The following is a 16,230-nucleotide window of genomic DNA, read 5'->3' on the forward strand; positions in this document are numbered from 1 at the left end:
AGACAAAATCGAAAGGAACTGGCGAGGCACTCATATGGTACGGAGTGTTTCCCAAAACGAAATGAAATGGGTACACAGATTACGTACCATGCAACCTTTGGGACTGAATGTGGAGTTGGACCTCAATTGTTTTTTAACCGATGATTGAGTGTTCTCTCCTCTTTTCAGTCTCCAGTTCCTTATCCCTCTAATTCATCTCCCTTTCCTTATTTGGGTTATTTATGCACAAATTTTTTCTAATTATATTTATTTTTTATTTAATAATCTATAGTCGCTAGTGACAATTTAGGATTGTTAGATATTTATTAATGGTTTTATTTATATCATTTTTGCACGTTGGAATTCGGCTGGGGTTACCCGATAGTGAGATTCACTCTTTTTAGAGATCATCATTATATCTAGGTATTCTATACCCTAATTATAGATAAGACCCAACCATCTTGAATATTTTTATAGTCTCTATTCACTCACATTATATGTCCGGAGGGATCTAGTGACATTTTGTGACACATCACTATCTATTGTGAGATAATTCTTCTTACCCTGTTTGAGTCCGGGTTTTTTTATATATATTTTTTTCATATATTTCTTTTTATATATATATAAATTTTTTTTTATATTTTTTATATTTATATATATTTATTTTTAGTTTAAAAATCACCTTTAGTGACCATGATCTTATTTTTGTGGAGTTAAAGTATATTGTTTTTTGGCACTGATTATTGAATCTGCACGTCCGGAGGGATGCGAGATCTGTATTTTATCTAATGTGTATTTCAACAGTGTAAAACTCTTGAATTAATGTTGTTTGGCAATCCTAAACTTTTGTGCATCTCTCTAACTTCTTGTTCAATATGAATAATTCAATGTAATGTAATTTACCTACGGTGTTGTATTTTATGGATGACACACGGCACCGAGGCTGTATCTGCAATTAGTTTTATTCCACCAATCATTGCGTTTTCTTGACTACATTTACCATCATGCTTTGTGACTAAGCACGCCCCCCTGATGACGTTAACATAACGAAACGTACGTCGGAGGCAGCTTGGTCACGTGACGTACCCCCCGTGCTTTGGACTGTCGGAGAGATCGTTTGGTACCTATGTGAGCGGCGGCTTTCATTCCCCAGCGTATCCCACTATAGGAACCGCTTTGAGCGGTGACAGGTCCGCAGCCTCAGTGCCGGGTGGGCACCCCCCAATGTAAGGAGCCATTTGGCTGTTTTTTATGTATATATTTTTAAAATTTTAAATTAAACGGTATCACGCTATTTGGCTTCCTGGCCTTTCTTCTTTTGCATACAATCCCGTGCGTGAGGTTCCTGAATCTGCAAAGGGGTCTGTCCGTATCTCCATGTGTTGCAGGCACAATCCTGCATAAGCTTAGTTGACCATCTTTTTCATTAAAGGGGTCAACGAGCTCTGGTAAGAGCAAACTTTGTCTAAAGCACCTTGGGTGGAATTGAAAAGTATACAGAAGCGGTGGTGGCATTACTTCTTTCACAGAACTATTGTATCAATACAATTGGACTTTGTTCACTGTTTTATTTTATTCTTTGATCATATTTGAATTCACTGTGTGTGGTTTAAATTGCAGCTCCGACTGCAACTGTTGGGACTTATTTATATACTATTTGTGTTATCTATGTTGCAATTTCATTGCTAAACAGATACTTTTTCACGGTACTATACTTATTTTGTATGGGCCTAGCGCCCTCTATTTATATTCTATCTGGGATATTTATTATAGCAAAAAGTAAAAAATATTCATTTTTTTCAAAATTGTCGCTCTATTTTTGTTTATAGCGCAAAAACTAAAAACCGCAGAGGTGATCAAATACCACCAAAAGAAAGCTCTATTTGTGGGAAGAAAAGGCCGCCAATTTTGTTTGGGAACCACGTCGCACGACCGCACAATTGTCAGTTAAAGCGACGCAGTGCCGAATCGCAAAAAGTACTCTGGTCTTTGACCAGCAATATGGTCCGAGGGTTAAGTGGTTAAAGCGGGGGTTCGCCCTGTTAAAAAAAAAAAAAAAGTTTTTTTTTATTAGACCATTAAATTCGGCATCGTAGCGCGAGCTACGGTATGCCGGTCTTACATTTTTTATGCCCGTACTTACTGCGGTATCGCTGATTGAAGAATCCGGGGAATGGGCGTTCCTATGGTGAGAGAAGGTGATTGACGGCCGGCCCTGGCACGTCACGCTTCTCCGGAAATAGCCGAAATAGGCTTGGCTATTCACGGCGCCTGCGCATAGCCTGTGCGCAGGCGTCGTGAATAGCCGAGACCTACTCCGGCTGTCTTCGGGGAGCGTGACGTGCCAGAGCCGGCCGTCAATCATCCTCCCTCTCCATAGGCACGCCCATTCCCCGCGGGAGTCGATTTCTTCAATCAGCGATACCACAGTGAGTACGGGGATTAAAAATTTAAGACCGGCATACCGTAGCTCGCGCTACGATGCCGAATTTAATGGTCTAATGATGGAAAGGAGGGTGAACTACCGCTTTAAAGGCCAAACAAAATGTCACGGTAAAAAATAGGTCTTTAACCAGACCCGGACCTTTAGGCAGACCTGGCCAGTTTTTGCGATTCGGCACTGCGTCGCTTTAACTGACAATTGCGCAGTCGTGTGACGTGGCTCCCAAACAAAATTGGTGTCCTTTTTTCCCCACAAATAGAGCTTTCTTTTGGTGGTATTTGATCACCTCTGCGGTTTTTATTTTTTGCGCTATAAACAAAAATAGAGCGACAATTTTGAAAAAAATTCAATATTTTTTACTTTTTGCTATAATAAATATCCCCCAAAATATATCAAAATTATTTTTTTTCTCAGTTTAGGCCGATACGTATTCTTCTACATATTTTTGGTAAAAAAATCGCAATAAGTGTTTATTGATTGGTTTGCGCAAAATTTATAGCGTTTACAAAATAGGGGATAGTTTTATTGCATTTTTATAAAATTTTTTTTTTTTACTACTTATGGCGGCGATCAGCGATTTTTTTCATGACTGTGACATTATGGCGGACACTTCGGACAATTTTGACACATTTTTGGGACCATTGTAATTTTCACAGCAAAAAATGTGAAATGACAATTGCAGTTTGGGAGTTAACCACAAGGGGCGCTGAAGGGGTTAAGTGTGACCTCATCTCTGTTTCTAACTGTAGGGGGTGTGACTGTAGGTGTGATGTCATTGATTGTGTTTCCCTATAAAAGGGAACACACGATCAATGACGGCGCCACAGTGAAGAACGGGGAAGCTGTGTTTACACACAGCTCTCCCCGTTCTTCAGCTCCGGGGACCGATCGCGGGACTCCAGCGGCGATCGGGTCCCGCGGCCGCGGAGCTTCGGATCGGGTCGCGTGCACGCGCCGGCAGCGCTCGCGCGCGACCTCACGGCTGGGCTTAAAGGGCAACGTACAGGTACGTTGATGTGCCCAGCCGTGCCATTCTGCTGACGTATATCGACGTGAAGGGGTCCTTAAGTGGTTAATGGGAATTGGTACACATACTGGCATAATGCACGCAGCAAGCACCCATGGTGCATGTAAAAACAACAAATATACAAATTCAACAATAACAATAAAACAGTACTTGTGCCACAAACAAATGGCGAATAGACAAAAAAACACTCTCCCAGTTGATGATGTGTGTATGCCGACACGTTTCTGGTTGTCGACCGTCATCAGGGGCCACGGAGGAAGAGTAATACAAATCGTAGTTCAGTTTACACAAACCACATAGTTATCGGGATGTGGACCCCCTTAGGTTATAGAGTTGTGTGGGCATAGGGTTGCGTCTGAGCGTACCTCAAGCCCAGAGGGGTGGAAAGTAGAGGGGCCCAGGACCAGGGGTCAAGTCCTGGGGAAAAAAGTGTGGGAACTCCCACCCAAGATCCACTCCCCCACCAAAAAAAAAAAAAAATTATACGCTCATATGCATAATTACTAAACCGCATGTTTTTTTTTTTCCGATCCACTGTATCTTAGTAATCCTTTATGTTACTAGCTGCTTCCTGTATATGGATTCATCGGGTAGCGGGATTTAGAAAGAACTTGCTTCTTTCTAAATCCCGTGATAACTCGCGGCAGACCTCCGCAATGTCTCCTGGGAACAATGACAAAAGCTCCCAGGAGACATTGCGGCATCGAGGAAGTGACAGAATACCCGCACACTACCCGGTGAATCCATATACAGGAAGCGGCCAGTAACATAAAGGATTACTAAGGTTCGCCTGTCCCTGACAGTTACTCAAGCTGGGCATCGCCACTTAGTGAAGGATTGGCTCGGGCGGCTCGGCTGCTCTAGTCCTGCAAAGGGAACTGCTTTCCTGCTGTGAAAAAAGTGCAGGAACTCCGTTCCCACGCGTTCCCGCAGGACTTGAGCCCTGCCCAGGACCTTCTGGTATGTGAATAACCAGGTCACGTCCTGCTCAAATCCGACTCCCACCGCAACCTGAATCCCCGTTGGAGTCTGAATAGACCCACTGGCACTTCTGGGTCCAGATATAAAGTGTAGAGATGGCGTTTCCCCAAGTGATAGGTGCCATGCATGCACCACTTCAGGCCAGGCAGATTAGATGAACAAAGGTAACAAATGAACAGTTCACATAAACATCTTCAACGCACAGTCCTGTACAAAGTTCTTTAAAGTGGAAATACACTTCATCTGAGCGCCACAAACCAAAAATGCTATTTCATTTATTTTTAATATTCAAAAGAAAATTGCCCAATCCACCCATGTCTCCATGCTTTAATTTGTTGATGAATCAATTTACCCCCCCCCCCCCCAGAATTTCTGCCCATGACCATCTTGAGTAATGGCAGAGGGTGTTCTCAGCTCAGAAAGACCCTCCTCCCAATAGAAGAATCCTGGGATGTATGACATCATTTGCCTAGGCATGGGAAACAGGAAGTAACCAAAGGAATGTAGAAAAAAGTTTAAAAAAAGCAAATATGATATAAATTCCTATCCTATCTATTTACCGTATTTATTGGGGTATAGCGTGCTCCCGCGTATAGCGCGCACCCCTAAAGTTGCCCCGAAATTCCTGTGGAAAAAAGATTTTTGTACTTACAGTTTTGGTGTCTTGCGCGGCGTCCATCGGCGGCCTCGTCGTGTCCGGCGTCCGTCTGCGGCTTCGGGTGTCCTCTTCGTCGGGTCCGGCGTCCTTCTGCGGCGTCCTCCCCGCTCGTTTCCCTCTTTCCTGCTCCGAGTTTGAATACTGCGCCAGCATATACCGAGCGCAGTACACTTGTGTATAGTCGGGCAGGCTCGGCTACTCTCGCGCTCACGTCCTGTACGTCCGGGACGTGAGCGCGAGAGGAGCCGAGACTGCCCGACTATACACGAGTGTACTGCGCTCGGTATATGCCGGTGCAGTTATCAAACTCGGCGCGGGAAAGCGGGTATCGGCGTATATCGCGCACCCACGATTTTGCCCTGATTTTCAGGGCAAAAAAGTGTGCGGTATACGCCGATAAATACGGTACTAATGTTAACAGTATGAGGATTAAAAATAGTCAATGTTGATTGAGGGAGTGAAGTTCCTCTTTGTGCCCTTTACTCCCTCTTTATATGGTTTAAGCCACAGGGGGCAGTACTCTTCCTGAGGAAAATCTGTCCAACAGTGTTAACCCTTGCTTCTCAGGATTTACTAGCTCAGAATATAGAAGGTAAGGAGAAAAAAAAAAAAAACATTTGACCCAGGAAACACTCTAAGAGCACCTGCTTACATGTGGATAAGATGAGTTAGTTGCCTTTCTCTTGCAGTGGGATCTGGTGTGTGACAGAAAATGGTTAAATCAAGCAGCCGCCACATTCTTCTTCATCGGTCTGACCATTGGATCCCTCCTCTGTGGATTCCTGTCTGACAGGTGAGATGACAGTACAGGCGACCCCCTTCTTGTGTCTGTCCGTTATGTTACATGGTCCTCAGAAGAAGCTGTCATGGAAATATGGCTGTACGCTGTGCATAAACCATATCTCCTGTGCTTATAAGCACCCATTTCGTCTAATGGTATAATTCTTCTTACCCATCACTCTATTTCCTGCATATCCCCAAGTAAACAGACAAGACCACCATGCCTTACGTCCTCAGTACCATGCTCTTCTGGCCTCTACCCAACACAGCACTTGGTTTTTATTTAAACACAACAAAAGCAATAAAAAAAAGGAAGTGATGGCTCCAACAGCCAATCGCTTCCTCCATGGAAAATGACATCACAGGAAATTACCTCACAGGATATGAATGTTAACACAGGAAATGTTAATACAACAACCAATAAAAGATGGCTAGGGGAGTCCTTTGGGCGTGTCTGTGCAGGGACAGTGTGTATGTTTTAAACATGGACGCTCTCCCTGACCATAACAATTCAAAAGCTCCTGTTTTACCATTGGTATGAATCCTTATTCTGCAATGTTCAGAGAACAACGCGAACCCGGATTATATTACCGTTCCTGCTGATGGGAGATTATCTTCAGGTGTACGCTACACGTCCTGCCACATGTTGATCAGGCACACAGAGACACATCCCCTAAACCGATAATGTCTTTGCAGAGTGAACACATCCCCTTCAGACGAACGTCTGTGTATCGCACAGGGGCCCTTTCGCTGGCGGACATATCCCAACTCTGCAAACACCTCTCTCCAACCTCAGGAAGTTTTTCACTACCAGACGGGACTCAACCAGCGTCAGTCTGCCCCAGTCAGCTCTTTAGGGACTTTTTTCCATTGGATTTTCTCATCAGAAATGCTGATGAATTCCATTGGAGTTTAGATATAGAACATTTTCCATATTTTTCCGATGGAATTTCGATGTGATTTGGCCGGGCAAAGGCCTGATCGTGTGTATGCGGCATATCACTGGGGGCCAGATTCTCTAAAGAGTTACGACAGTGTATCTGAGGAAACACCGTCGTATCTCTGTTTTTGGCCCCGGGTATCTATGCGAGTGATTCCTAGAATCATTTTCGCATAGATACGGCCAAGATCCGACAGGTGTAAGTCACTTATACCGTCGGATCTTAGATGTAATGCGACGCCGGCCGCTAGGTGGCATTTACGTTCAGTTCTCATTTGACTATGCAAATGAGCCTGATACGCCGATTCCCGAACAATTTTGCGTTGCGTAGTCGTCGTTTACGTTGTTTCCGTAAGCGTAAGGTTTCCCCTGCTATATGAGGGGTAACCTTACGCCAGTCCGCCGTATGCCATGTTAAGTATGGCGTCAGGACAGCGTCGTCTTTTTCCGTCGGTTACGTCGTTTTACTAAGTCGTCCGCGAATACGACTTTACGTCAATGACGCTCACGTCGGCGTCATTGACGTTTTCCGTCGTGAGCTGAAGCATGCGCACTGGGCTCTTTTTCCGCCCGGTGCATGCGCAGTTCGATCGGCGCGGGGGCGCCCTTAATTTGAATACAAGCCGCCCCCTTTGAATTACGCGGCCATACGCTGGGCCATTTACACTACGCCGCCGCAAATTACGGAGCAAGTGTTTGGGGAATGCGGCACTTGCTCCAGTAAGTTGCGGTGGCGTGGTGTAAATGGCTTACACTACGCCAACACAGAATCTTAGAGAATCTGGCCCTGGGAGACACTATGACATTACATATTAAATACATGTTCATAAAATTTCCACAACAAATCAAACAGTACCGCACATCCTACTATGAGCCATCATCTTGGAGTTAAGTAAGAAGGTAACAGTATAGGCGGTGAATTGATGGCATCCCAGAAGACAGTTCCTCAAGAGAGTTTTGCAATGTTTAGATGTGTAGCCAGAAAGCTTTAAGTATGTTTAGAAATCTGGAAAGAGCAGGCTGGTCAGGTGTAGGAAACAGAAATTCCTCAGAAGGGCTTCAGGTTGGACAGAGGAAGAAACACCGGGTCTCAGCAGGTCAAAGTGCATTATAACAGGACATACCAGGTCGAGGTGAATCATAACAGGTCATAGCAGGTTCCCTCAGGTCATAGCAGGTTCCCTCAGGTCATGGCAGGTTAGAGAACATCAAGGTAAATCATGGCAGTTCAGAGTCACACCAGGTCATGGCAAGTCATAGGTCACAGCAGGTCATGGTGGATCATAGGAGGTCATAGTAGATCACACAGCTGGTGACCAGGTCTGGAGTGCATCAATCCAACATAAGTACTTTTTTTTGTATACAGAAACCAGAAAAAGGGGAGGTGGGGTAGGCATGTACTTTAGCCTTTTTGCCTTAGGCCCCGTACACACGAGAGGATCTATCCGCTGGAATTGATCTGCGGATCAGTTCCAGCGGATAGATCCGCTGGTGTGTACAACCCAGTGGATATTTTTCCGCTGATTTTTTTCGGGCCGACCGATTTCCAGCGGATAAAAATTTCTTAGCATGCTAAGAAATCTATCCGCTGGAATCGGCTTCAGCGGATCGATCCGTCCGATTCCCTCCCTCGCATGCGTCGTAATGATTCGACGCATGCGTGGATATCCTTATATGACAGCGTCGCGCACGTCGCCGCGTCATCATCGCGGCGACGGCGCGACACGTCACCGCGGACGGAATTCCGCGGGGATTTTGATCTCCTGGTTAGTACAACCAGGAGATCAAAATCCGCCAGAGGATTTATCCGCGGATACGGTCCGGAGGACCGTTTCCGCGGATAAATCCTCTCGTCTGTACCCGGCATTAGATAGCAAGGGCTAGATTCAGCAAGAATTTACGCCGGCGTATCTATAGATACGCCGCGTAAATTCAAAGCTGCGCCGGCGTATCTTCTTTCTGTATTCAGAAAGCAAGATACGCCGAAATTAGGCTAAGATCCGACTGGTTTAAGTCTCTTAGGCCGTCATATCTTAGGATGCATATTTACGCTGGCCGCTAGGTGGCGCTGCCGTCGAGTTCAACGTAGAATATGCAAATGAGCTGGATACGCCGATTCAGAAACGTACGTGCGCCCGGCGGATTTTTTTACGTCGTTTGCGTAAGGCTTTTTCCGGCGTAATGTTACTCCTGCTATATGAGGCATAGCCAATGTTAAGTATGGACGTCGTTCCCGCGTCGAATTTTGAAAATTTGACGTCGTTTGCGTAAGTCGTTCGCGAATAGGGCTTTGCGTAAATTACGTTCACGTCGAAAGCATTGACTATTTGCGACGTGATTAGGAGCATGCGCCGGCCGTGAACGTATCCCAGTGCGCATGCTCCTAATCAGGTCGCAAATAGTCAATGCTTTCGACGTGAACGTAATTTACATGAGAAACGTCATTTACGTGGGGTCATGTTTTATTTGCATAAAACACGCCCACCTCCTGACAATTTTAATTCGGCGCGCTTACGCCGGCAGATTTGCGCTACGCCGCCGCAACTTACGGAGCAAGTGCTTTGTGAATACTGCACTTCCCCGTCTAAGTTGCGGAGGCGTAGCGTAAATAGGATACGCTACGCCCGCATAAACCTACGTCCCCCTACCTGAATCTAGCCCCAAATGTCCTGACACTATTCTGGACGATGCTGTCTGATCTGATGACGAGTGTCTAAAGCTGGAAAAAAGAAATGTTCCTGGACTGCCGCACTCTGATAGGCGATTTATTGAAACAAAATGAACAAAGGATAAAATCCAAAACTGTATAACATCCAAAAATTCATGCAACACTGCAATCAATGGTAGAAAGTGGACACAGGGGACAAAAAAGCTAACATGTTTCACTTCATGGATAGATGCTTAGTCAGTGATTTTGTTTCAATAAAATCGCAGAGTGCGGCAGTCCAGGAACATTTCTTTTTTCCAGGTATAGACACTCGTCATCAGATCAGACAGCATCATCCAGAATAGTGTTAGCTTTGTTCATTTTGTTTCAATAAATCGCCAATAAGAATGCGGCAGTCCAGGAACATTTCTTATTTTCTTCTTTCTTTTTTCCATTGATGAGCGCAGAGTCTGCACCTGTCAGTACTACAGGGCGGGAGCACAGCATAGGTCGCAGGGCTTGGAGCGGTACTCTTTTCCATTGTCTATACCTGGACCTGTGACCTTGACCCATTGATCTGTGACTCTTCCTCCCACAGGTTTGGACGTAAGAAGATCCTGCTATTGTCATTTATAGTGAGCACCATATTCGGGGCTATGTCAGCATTTTCTGTGTCCTACATCATGTTTTCAGTGTGCAGACTGCTGAGTGGAGTTGGGCTGATGGGAATGACCCTCATCTCTATAACCCTAGGTATGAGCTTCATTCTCTCTTTGAAGGTGTGATCTCTATTAGACATGTGCGATTCATTTAGTTCTGAATTAAAATTCAGAAGAATTTTTTGTTTTATGGAAATTCGGATGTATCTGAATTCCCGAATTAGAATAGTACCGAATTTAAACGAACCCGAAATAACGAAAAAACATTTGGACGAAAATTTGAATAGTTTTCAAATCATTTTCTAATACTTTTCGAATGCGAATCGTTTTCAAAAATCAAAAACGTTTCGAATTCGAATCGTTTTCCAATTTGAATTTGAAAGCTTTACGAATTCGTATAGTTTTTCAATTTCCTCTGGCTTTCACACTGGAGTGAATGGAGCAGCTGTTTTAGGGCAGTTTGCAGGCGCTATTTTCAACACTATAGCACCTGCAAAACACCCTCAGTGTGAAAGGGGTCTTAGTCTTAGGACTAAAATGGCATTTTAGTTTTAGTCCCATTTTAGTCTTCTGCAATTGTTTTAGTTTTAGTCATATTTAGTTGACTAAATCTCCAGGAAATTTTAGTCAACTAAAATCATTTTAGTCGACTAAAACCAATTTTATTCTTCTAAAATCGAATGGGTGTATTTAAATTTTAATGCATTATTTAAGCATTTCTCTACAATTTCCAAACTCATTATATATTGCTGGAGTGAAAAATCTAATATGTTATTATTTATGTTATTAAGGTATGAACAAGCACTACAAACCAGTGTTCATTTTGACATCAAATTTCAATTTAGTTTTAGTCTTATAGGTAGATTCAGGTACATTGGATTAAAGTTACGGCGGCGTAGCTTAGCGTGTTTAGGCTACGCCGCCGTAAATTAACTAGGCTAGTAATGATTCTCAATATACTCGCCTGCTAATATACGGCGGCGTAGCCTAAAGCGGGCGGGTGTAAGGGCGCCAAATTCAAATGTGTTGGAGGGGGGCGTGTTTGATGGTAATGAGGCTTGACCTCACGTTTTTTAGGGTTTTTTATAACTGCGCATGCGCCGGGCGCCTACATTTCCCAGTGTGCATTGCGGCTATGTACGCCGCACCGGCCTATTGATTTAGACGTGGACGTAAACAACGTAAATCCCGATTCGCGGACGACTTACGCAAACGACGTAAAAAATTGGAATCTTGCGGCGGGAACGGCGGCCATACTTTAACATTGTTATTCCACCTAATAGGTGGAATAACTTTAGGCCTGCTAATGCCTTACGGAAACGGCGTAAATCGACTGCGGCGGCCGGGCGTACGTTCGTGAATTGGCGTATCAACTCATTTACATTATCTACGCCGACCGCAATGGAAGCGCCACCTAGCGGCCATCCAAAATATTGCAATCTAAGATAGGACGGCGCAAGCCGTCGTATCTTAGATATGTTTAAGCGTATCTCTGTTTGAGCATACGCTTAAACATAAGTCGGCGTAGATTCTGAGTTAGGTCGACTTATCTACTGATAAGTCGGCCTAACTCTACCTGAATCTAACTATTAGTCTTTTGACTAAAATGGCATTTTAGTTTTAGTTATATTTTAGTCATCTCAATTGTTTTAGTTCTAGTTGTACTTTAGTCTACTAAAATGGCATTAAGTTAGTCTACTAAAATGTTTTAGTCAGTTCCGGTTGACAAAATTAACACTGTTCTGCACCAGGCAATACACACTCTGAAGAAAGTGGGGCCTTAAAGGTAAATAGGTGAGGATTAGCAAGAAAGAATTGCCCATCGGTGGATTCTGGAGAGGAACTGTCCAGGGCTCTGATAGGGATGTTATAAGATGTCCATAGGAGCCTCACGTATGGATAGTCCAAGTGGAAGGATAGGGCTCATTCATACGTGGGGTGAAGGTGAAGAGCAGTGACAATAGACAGGTGGAGATGGGTGGAGAGCAGTGACAATAGATGGTTGGAGACGGGCGGAGAGCAGTGACAATAGACGGGTGGAGAGCAGTGACAATAGACGGGTGGAGATGGGTGGAGTGCAGTGACAATAGATGGGTGGAGAGCAGTGACAATAGACGGGTGGAGATGGGTGGAGTGCAGTGACAATAGATGGGCGGAGAGCAGTGACAATAGACGGGTGGAGATGGGTGGAGAGCAGTGACAATAGATGGGTGGAGAGCAGGGACAATAGACGGGTGGAGAGCAGTGACAATTGATGGGTGGAGAGCAGTGACAATAGACGGGTGGAGAGCAGTGACAATAGACGGGTGGAGACGGGTGGAGAGCAGTGACAATAGACGGGTGTAGAGCAGTGACAATAGACGGGTGGAGAGAAGTGACAATAGATGGGCGGAGAGCAGTGACAATAGACGGGTGGAGAGCAGTGACAATAGATGGGTGGAGAGCAGTGACAATAGACGGGTGGAGAGCAGTGACAATGGACGGGTGGAGAGCAGTGACAATGGACGGGTGGAGAGCAGTGACAATGGACGGGTGGAGAGCAGTGACAATAGACGGGTGGAGACGGGTGGAGAGCAGTGACAATAGACGGGTGGAGAGCAGTGACAATAGATGGGTGAAGAGCAGTGACAATAGATGGGTGGAGAGCAGTGACAATAGATGGGTGGAGAGCAGTGACAATAGACGGGTGGAGAGCAGTGACAATAGACGGGTGGAGAGCAGTGACAATAGATGGGTGGAGAGCAGTGACAATAGACGGGTGGAGACGGGTGGAGAGCAGTGACAATAGACGGGCGGAGAGCAGTGACAATAGACGGGTGGAGAGCAGTGACAATAGACGGGTGGAGACGGGTGGAGAGCAGTGACAATAGACGTGTGGAGATGGGTGGAGAGCAGTGACAATAGACGGGTGGAGAGCAGTGACAATAGACGGGTGGAGACGGGTGGAGAGCAGTGACAATAGACGGGTGAAGATGGGTGGAGAGCAGTGACAATAGACGGGTGGAGAGCAGTGACAATAGATGGATGGAGAGCAGTGACAATAGACGGGTGGAGAGCAGTGACAATAGACGGGTGGAGATGGGTGGAGAGCAGTGACAATAGACGGGTGGAGAGCAGTGACAATAGACGTGTGGAGATGGGTGGAGAGCAGTGACAATAGACGGGTGGAGATGGGTGGAGAGCAGTGACAATAGATGGGTGGAGAGCAGTGACAATAGATGGGTGGAGAGGAGTGACAATAGACGGGTGGAGAGCAGTGACAATAGACGGGTGGAGACGGGTGGAGAGCAGTGACAATAGATGGGTGGAGAGCAGTGACAATAGACGGGTGGAGAGCAGTGACAATAGGCGGGTGGAGACGGGTGGAGAGCAGTGACAATAGATGGGTGGAGAGCAGTGACAATAGACGGGTGGAGAGCAGTGACAATAGACGGGTGGAGACGGGTGGAGAGCAGTGACAATAGATGGGTGGAGAGCAGGGACAATAGACGGGTGGAGAGCAGTGACAATTGATGGGTGGAGAGCAGTGACAATAGACGGGTGGAGAGCAGTGACAATAGACGGGTGGAGACGGGTGGAGAGCAGGGACAATAGACGGGTGGAGAGCAGTGACAATAGACGGGTGGAGAGCAGTGACAATAGATGGATGGAGAGCAGTGACAATAGACGGGTGGAGAGCAGTGACAATAGATGGGTGGAGAGCAGTGACAATAGGCGGGTGGAGAGCAGTGACAATAGACGGGTGGAGAGCAGTGACAATAGACGGGTGGAGATGGGTGGAGAGCAGGGACAATAGATGGGTGGAGACGGGTGGAGAGCAGTGACAATAGACGGGTGGAGAGCAGTGACAATAGACAGGTGGAGACGGGTGGAGAGCAGGGACAATAGACGGGTGGAGAGCAGGGACAATAGACGGGTGGAGAGCAGTGACAATTGATGGGTGGAGAGCAGTGACAATAGATGGGTAGAAAGTAGGAGCACCACGGGATGGAGCAGATGACCTGAGAAGTGTGGAAGGAGGAGCAGAAGAGAATAAAGATGGCGAGAGAGCAGGCATGGAGGGATAGACTGGAGGACATAGAGGTGTGGACAATAATGAAAATTACCCAGGAGCTGCCAAGACACTAAAGGGGGGCAGGTGGCAGGAGGAGATGTAAGCTGGGGTAAGGGGGCCACAGGGGAGATAAAAGAAGGGGAGGGAGGAAAAGGAACTATATTGGAGTATGAAGAAGGGGCCATAGGAGAATGGAAAGAAGGCCACGGAGATGGAAGAGAAGAGGCCACGGCAGAAGGTAGCCAGTATTATGTCACACTGACAGGAGGAAGTATCTCTCTCACTTTATATTATCCATGACTTAAGACTTTTCCTCTATACAAGCTTAATTTGGTGGGCATAGACCTTGAAATTAGCTTTGTTCTGTGGCCTCCTTAGCTGTGCTCTTTTGTAGACTATTCCTGATCTATGGACGTTATTGAACTGATTGTATTCTGATCTCTTCCTGCTCAGTGTTGGAGTGGACGGATGTGGCTCATCGCACATTCTGTGGCACCGTTAGTAGTCTGTCGTGGACGGTGGGTTACATGCTCCTGGCGCTGCTGGCCTATCTGATAAGAGACTGGCGATGGCTGCTACTGACCACCACTGCCCCCTGCCTGATTGGCATCGCCACCTGGTGGTGAGTATGTGGTACTTCTATCTGGGTCAACTATCTGCCCACATGAAATCCTAACTCTTCCCAGATCTGGACACCCTCAGCACAGACAGCTGGGAACTACAGGGGGGGGGTTCTGGTGTAGTGAGAACCCAAACTGGCACATTATGCTTGAGGGGAATGGGCCACTATTGGAAAGAGATTCAGCAGAAATGTAATGAATAATTGCTATCCCTGCAGGTGGGTCCCAGAATCTGCACGTTGGCTTCTGACCAAACAAGATGCCATTGGAGCTCACAAATACTTGTCCCAATGTGCAGAGATGAACGGAAGACCAAACTTCAGGAAAAACATCTCTCCAGAGGTAAACCATCCCCGCAGAGGCTGCTGTTGGGGAATGGGGGTTCTGCGCTATCTGCTCTTCTATTAGCACTGCCTAATGCCCTGAAGCAGGGGTCTCCAAACTTTCTAAACAAAGGGCCAGTTTAATGTCCTTCAGACCTTAGGGGGACCGGACTGTCAGTGCTGGGACAAGGTCATCCAGCGCCCAGGGCAAAGATGCCAAACTGCACCCCCCTTTCACTTAGGGTTAAGGTCATGGGGCCAGATTCTCAGCAGAGTTACGACGATGTATCTTAGGAAACACCGTCGTATCTCTGTTTTTGGCCCCAGGTATCTTTGCGAGTGATTCCTAGAATCATTTTCGCATAGATACGGCATAGATACGACAGGTGTAAGTCACTTACACCGTCGGATCTTAGATGTAATTCGACGCCGGCCGCTAGGTGGCGTTTACGTTCAGTTCTCATTTGACTATGCAAATGAGCCTGATACGCCGATTCCCGAACGAATTTGCGTTGCGTAGTCGTCGCGTACGTCGTTTCCGTAAGCGTAAGGTTACTCCTGCTATATGAGTGGTAACCTTAAAGCGGGAGTTCACCCATTTAAAAAAAAAAAAAAAATCTCCCCTTATCTTCCTGCTCGTTCGGTCTAGGGGAATCGGCTATTTATATTAAAATATGTGCAGTACTTACCCGTTTTCGAGCTGCATCTTCTCCGTCGCTTCCGGGTATGGGTCTTCTGGAGCGGGCGTTCCTTCTTGATTGACAGGTTTCCGAGAGGCTTCCGACGGTCGCATCCATCGCGTCACTCGTAGCCGAAAGAAGCCGAACGTCGGTGCGGCTCTATACTGCGCCTGCGCACCGACGTTCGGCTTCTTTCGGAAAATCGTGACGCGATGGATGCGACCGTCGGAAGCCTCTCGGAAACCTGTCAATCAAGAAGGAACGCCCATTCCCAAAGCCCATACCCGGAAGCGACGGAGAGGATGCGTCTCGTAAACGGGTAAGTACTGCACATATTTTAAAATAAATAGCCGATTCCCCTAGTAATAACGAGCAGGAATCTAAGGGGGAAAAGTGCCCTCTAAGGGTGAACCCCCGCTTTAAGCCAGTCCGCCGTATG

The 16,230-nt window shown here is 46.3% G+C and overlaps 1 protein-coding gene across 1 annotated transcript in view; it reads left to right on the top strand.

The window, feature by feature from the left end:
• Window positions 1-16,230, top strand: part of LOC120938059 (solute carrier family 22 member 7-like) — a 36,984-nt gene that overhangs the window by 9,876 nt on the left and 10,878 nt on the right. Inside the window, exons 2-5 of the mRNA XM_040351733.1 lie at window positions 5,778-5,881; window positions 10,054-10,208; window positions 14,622-14,790; window positions 15,007-15,130. Of these exons, the coding sequence (XP_040207667.1) occupies window positions 5,778-5,881; window positions 10,054-10,208; window positions 14,622-14,790; window positions 15,007-15,130 (552 nt within the window). The remainder of the gene's footprint in view (window positions 1-5,777; window positions 5,882-10,053; window positions 10,209-14,621; window positions 14,791-15,006; window positions 15,131-16,230) is intronic.

This window comes from Rana temporaria, chromosome 4, assembly GCF_905171775.1.
Source record: "Rana temporaria chromosome 4, aRanTem1.1, whole genome shotgun sequence".
NCBI classification, from domain to species: Eukaryota; Metazoa; Chordata; class Amphibia; order Anura; family Ranidae; genus Rana; species Rana temporaria.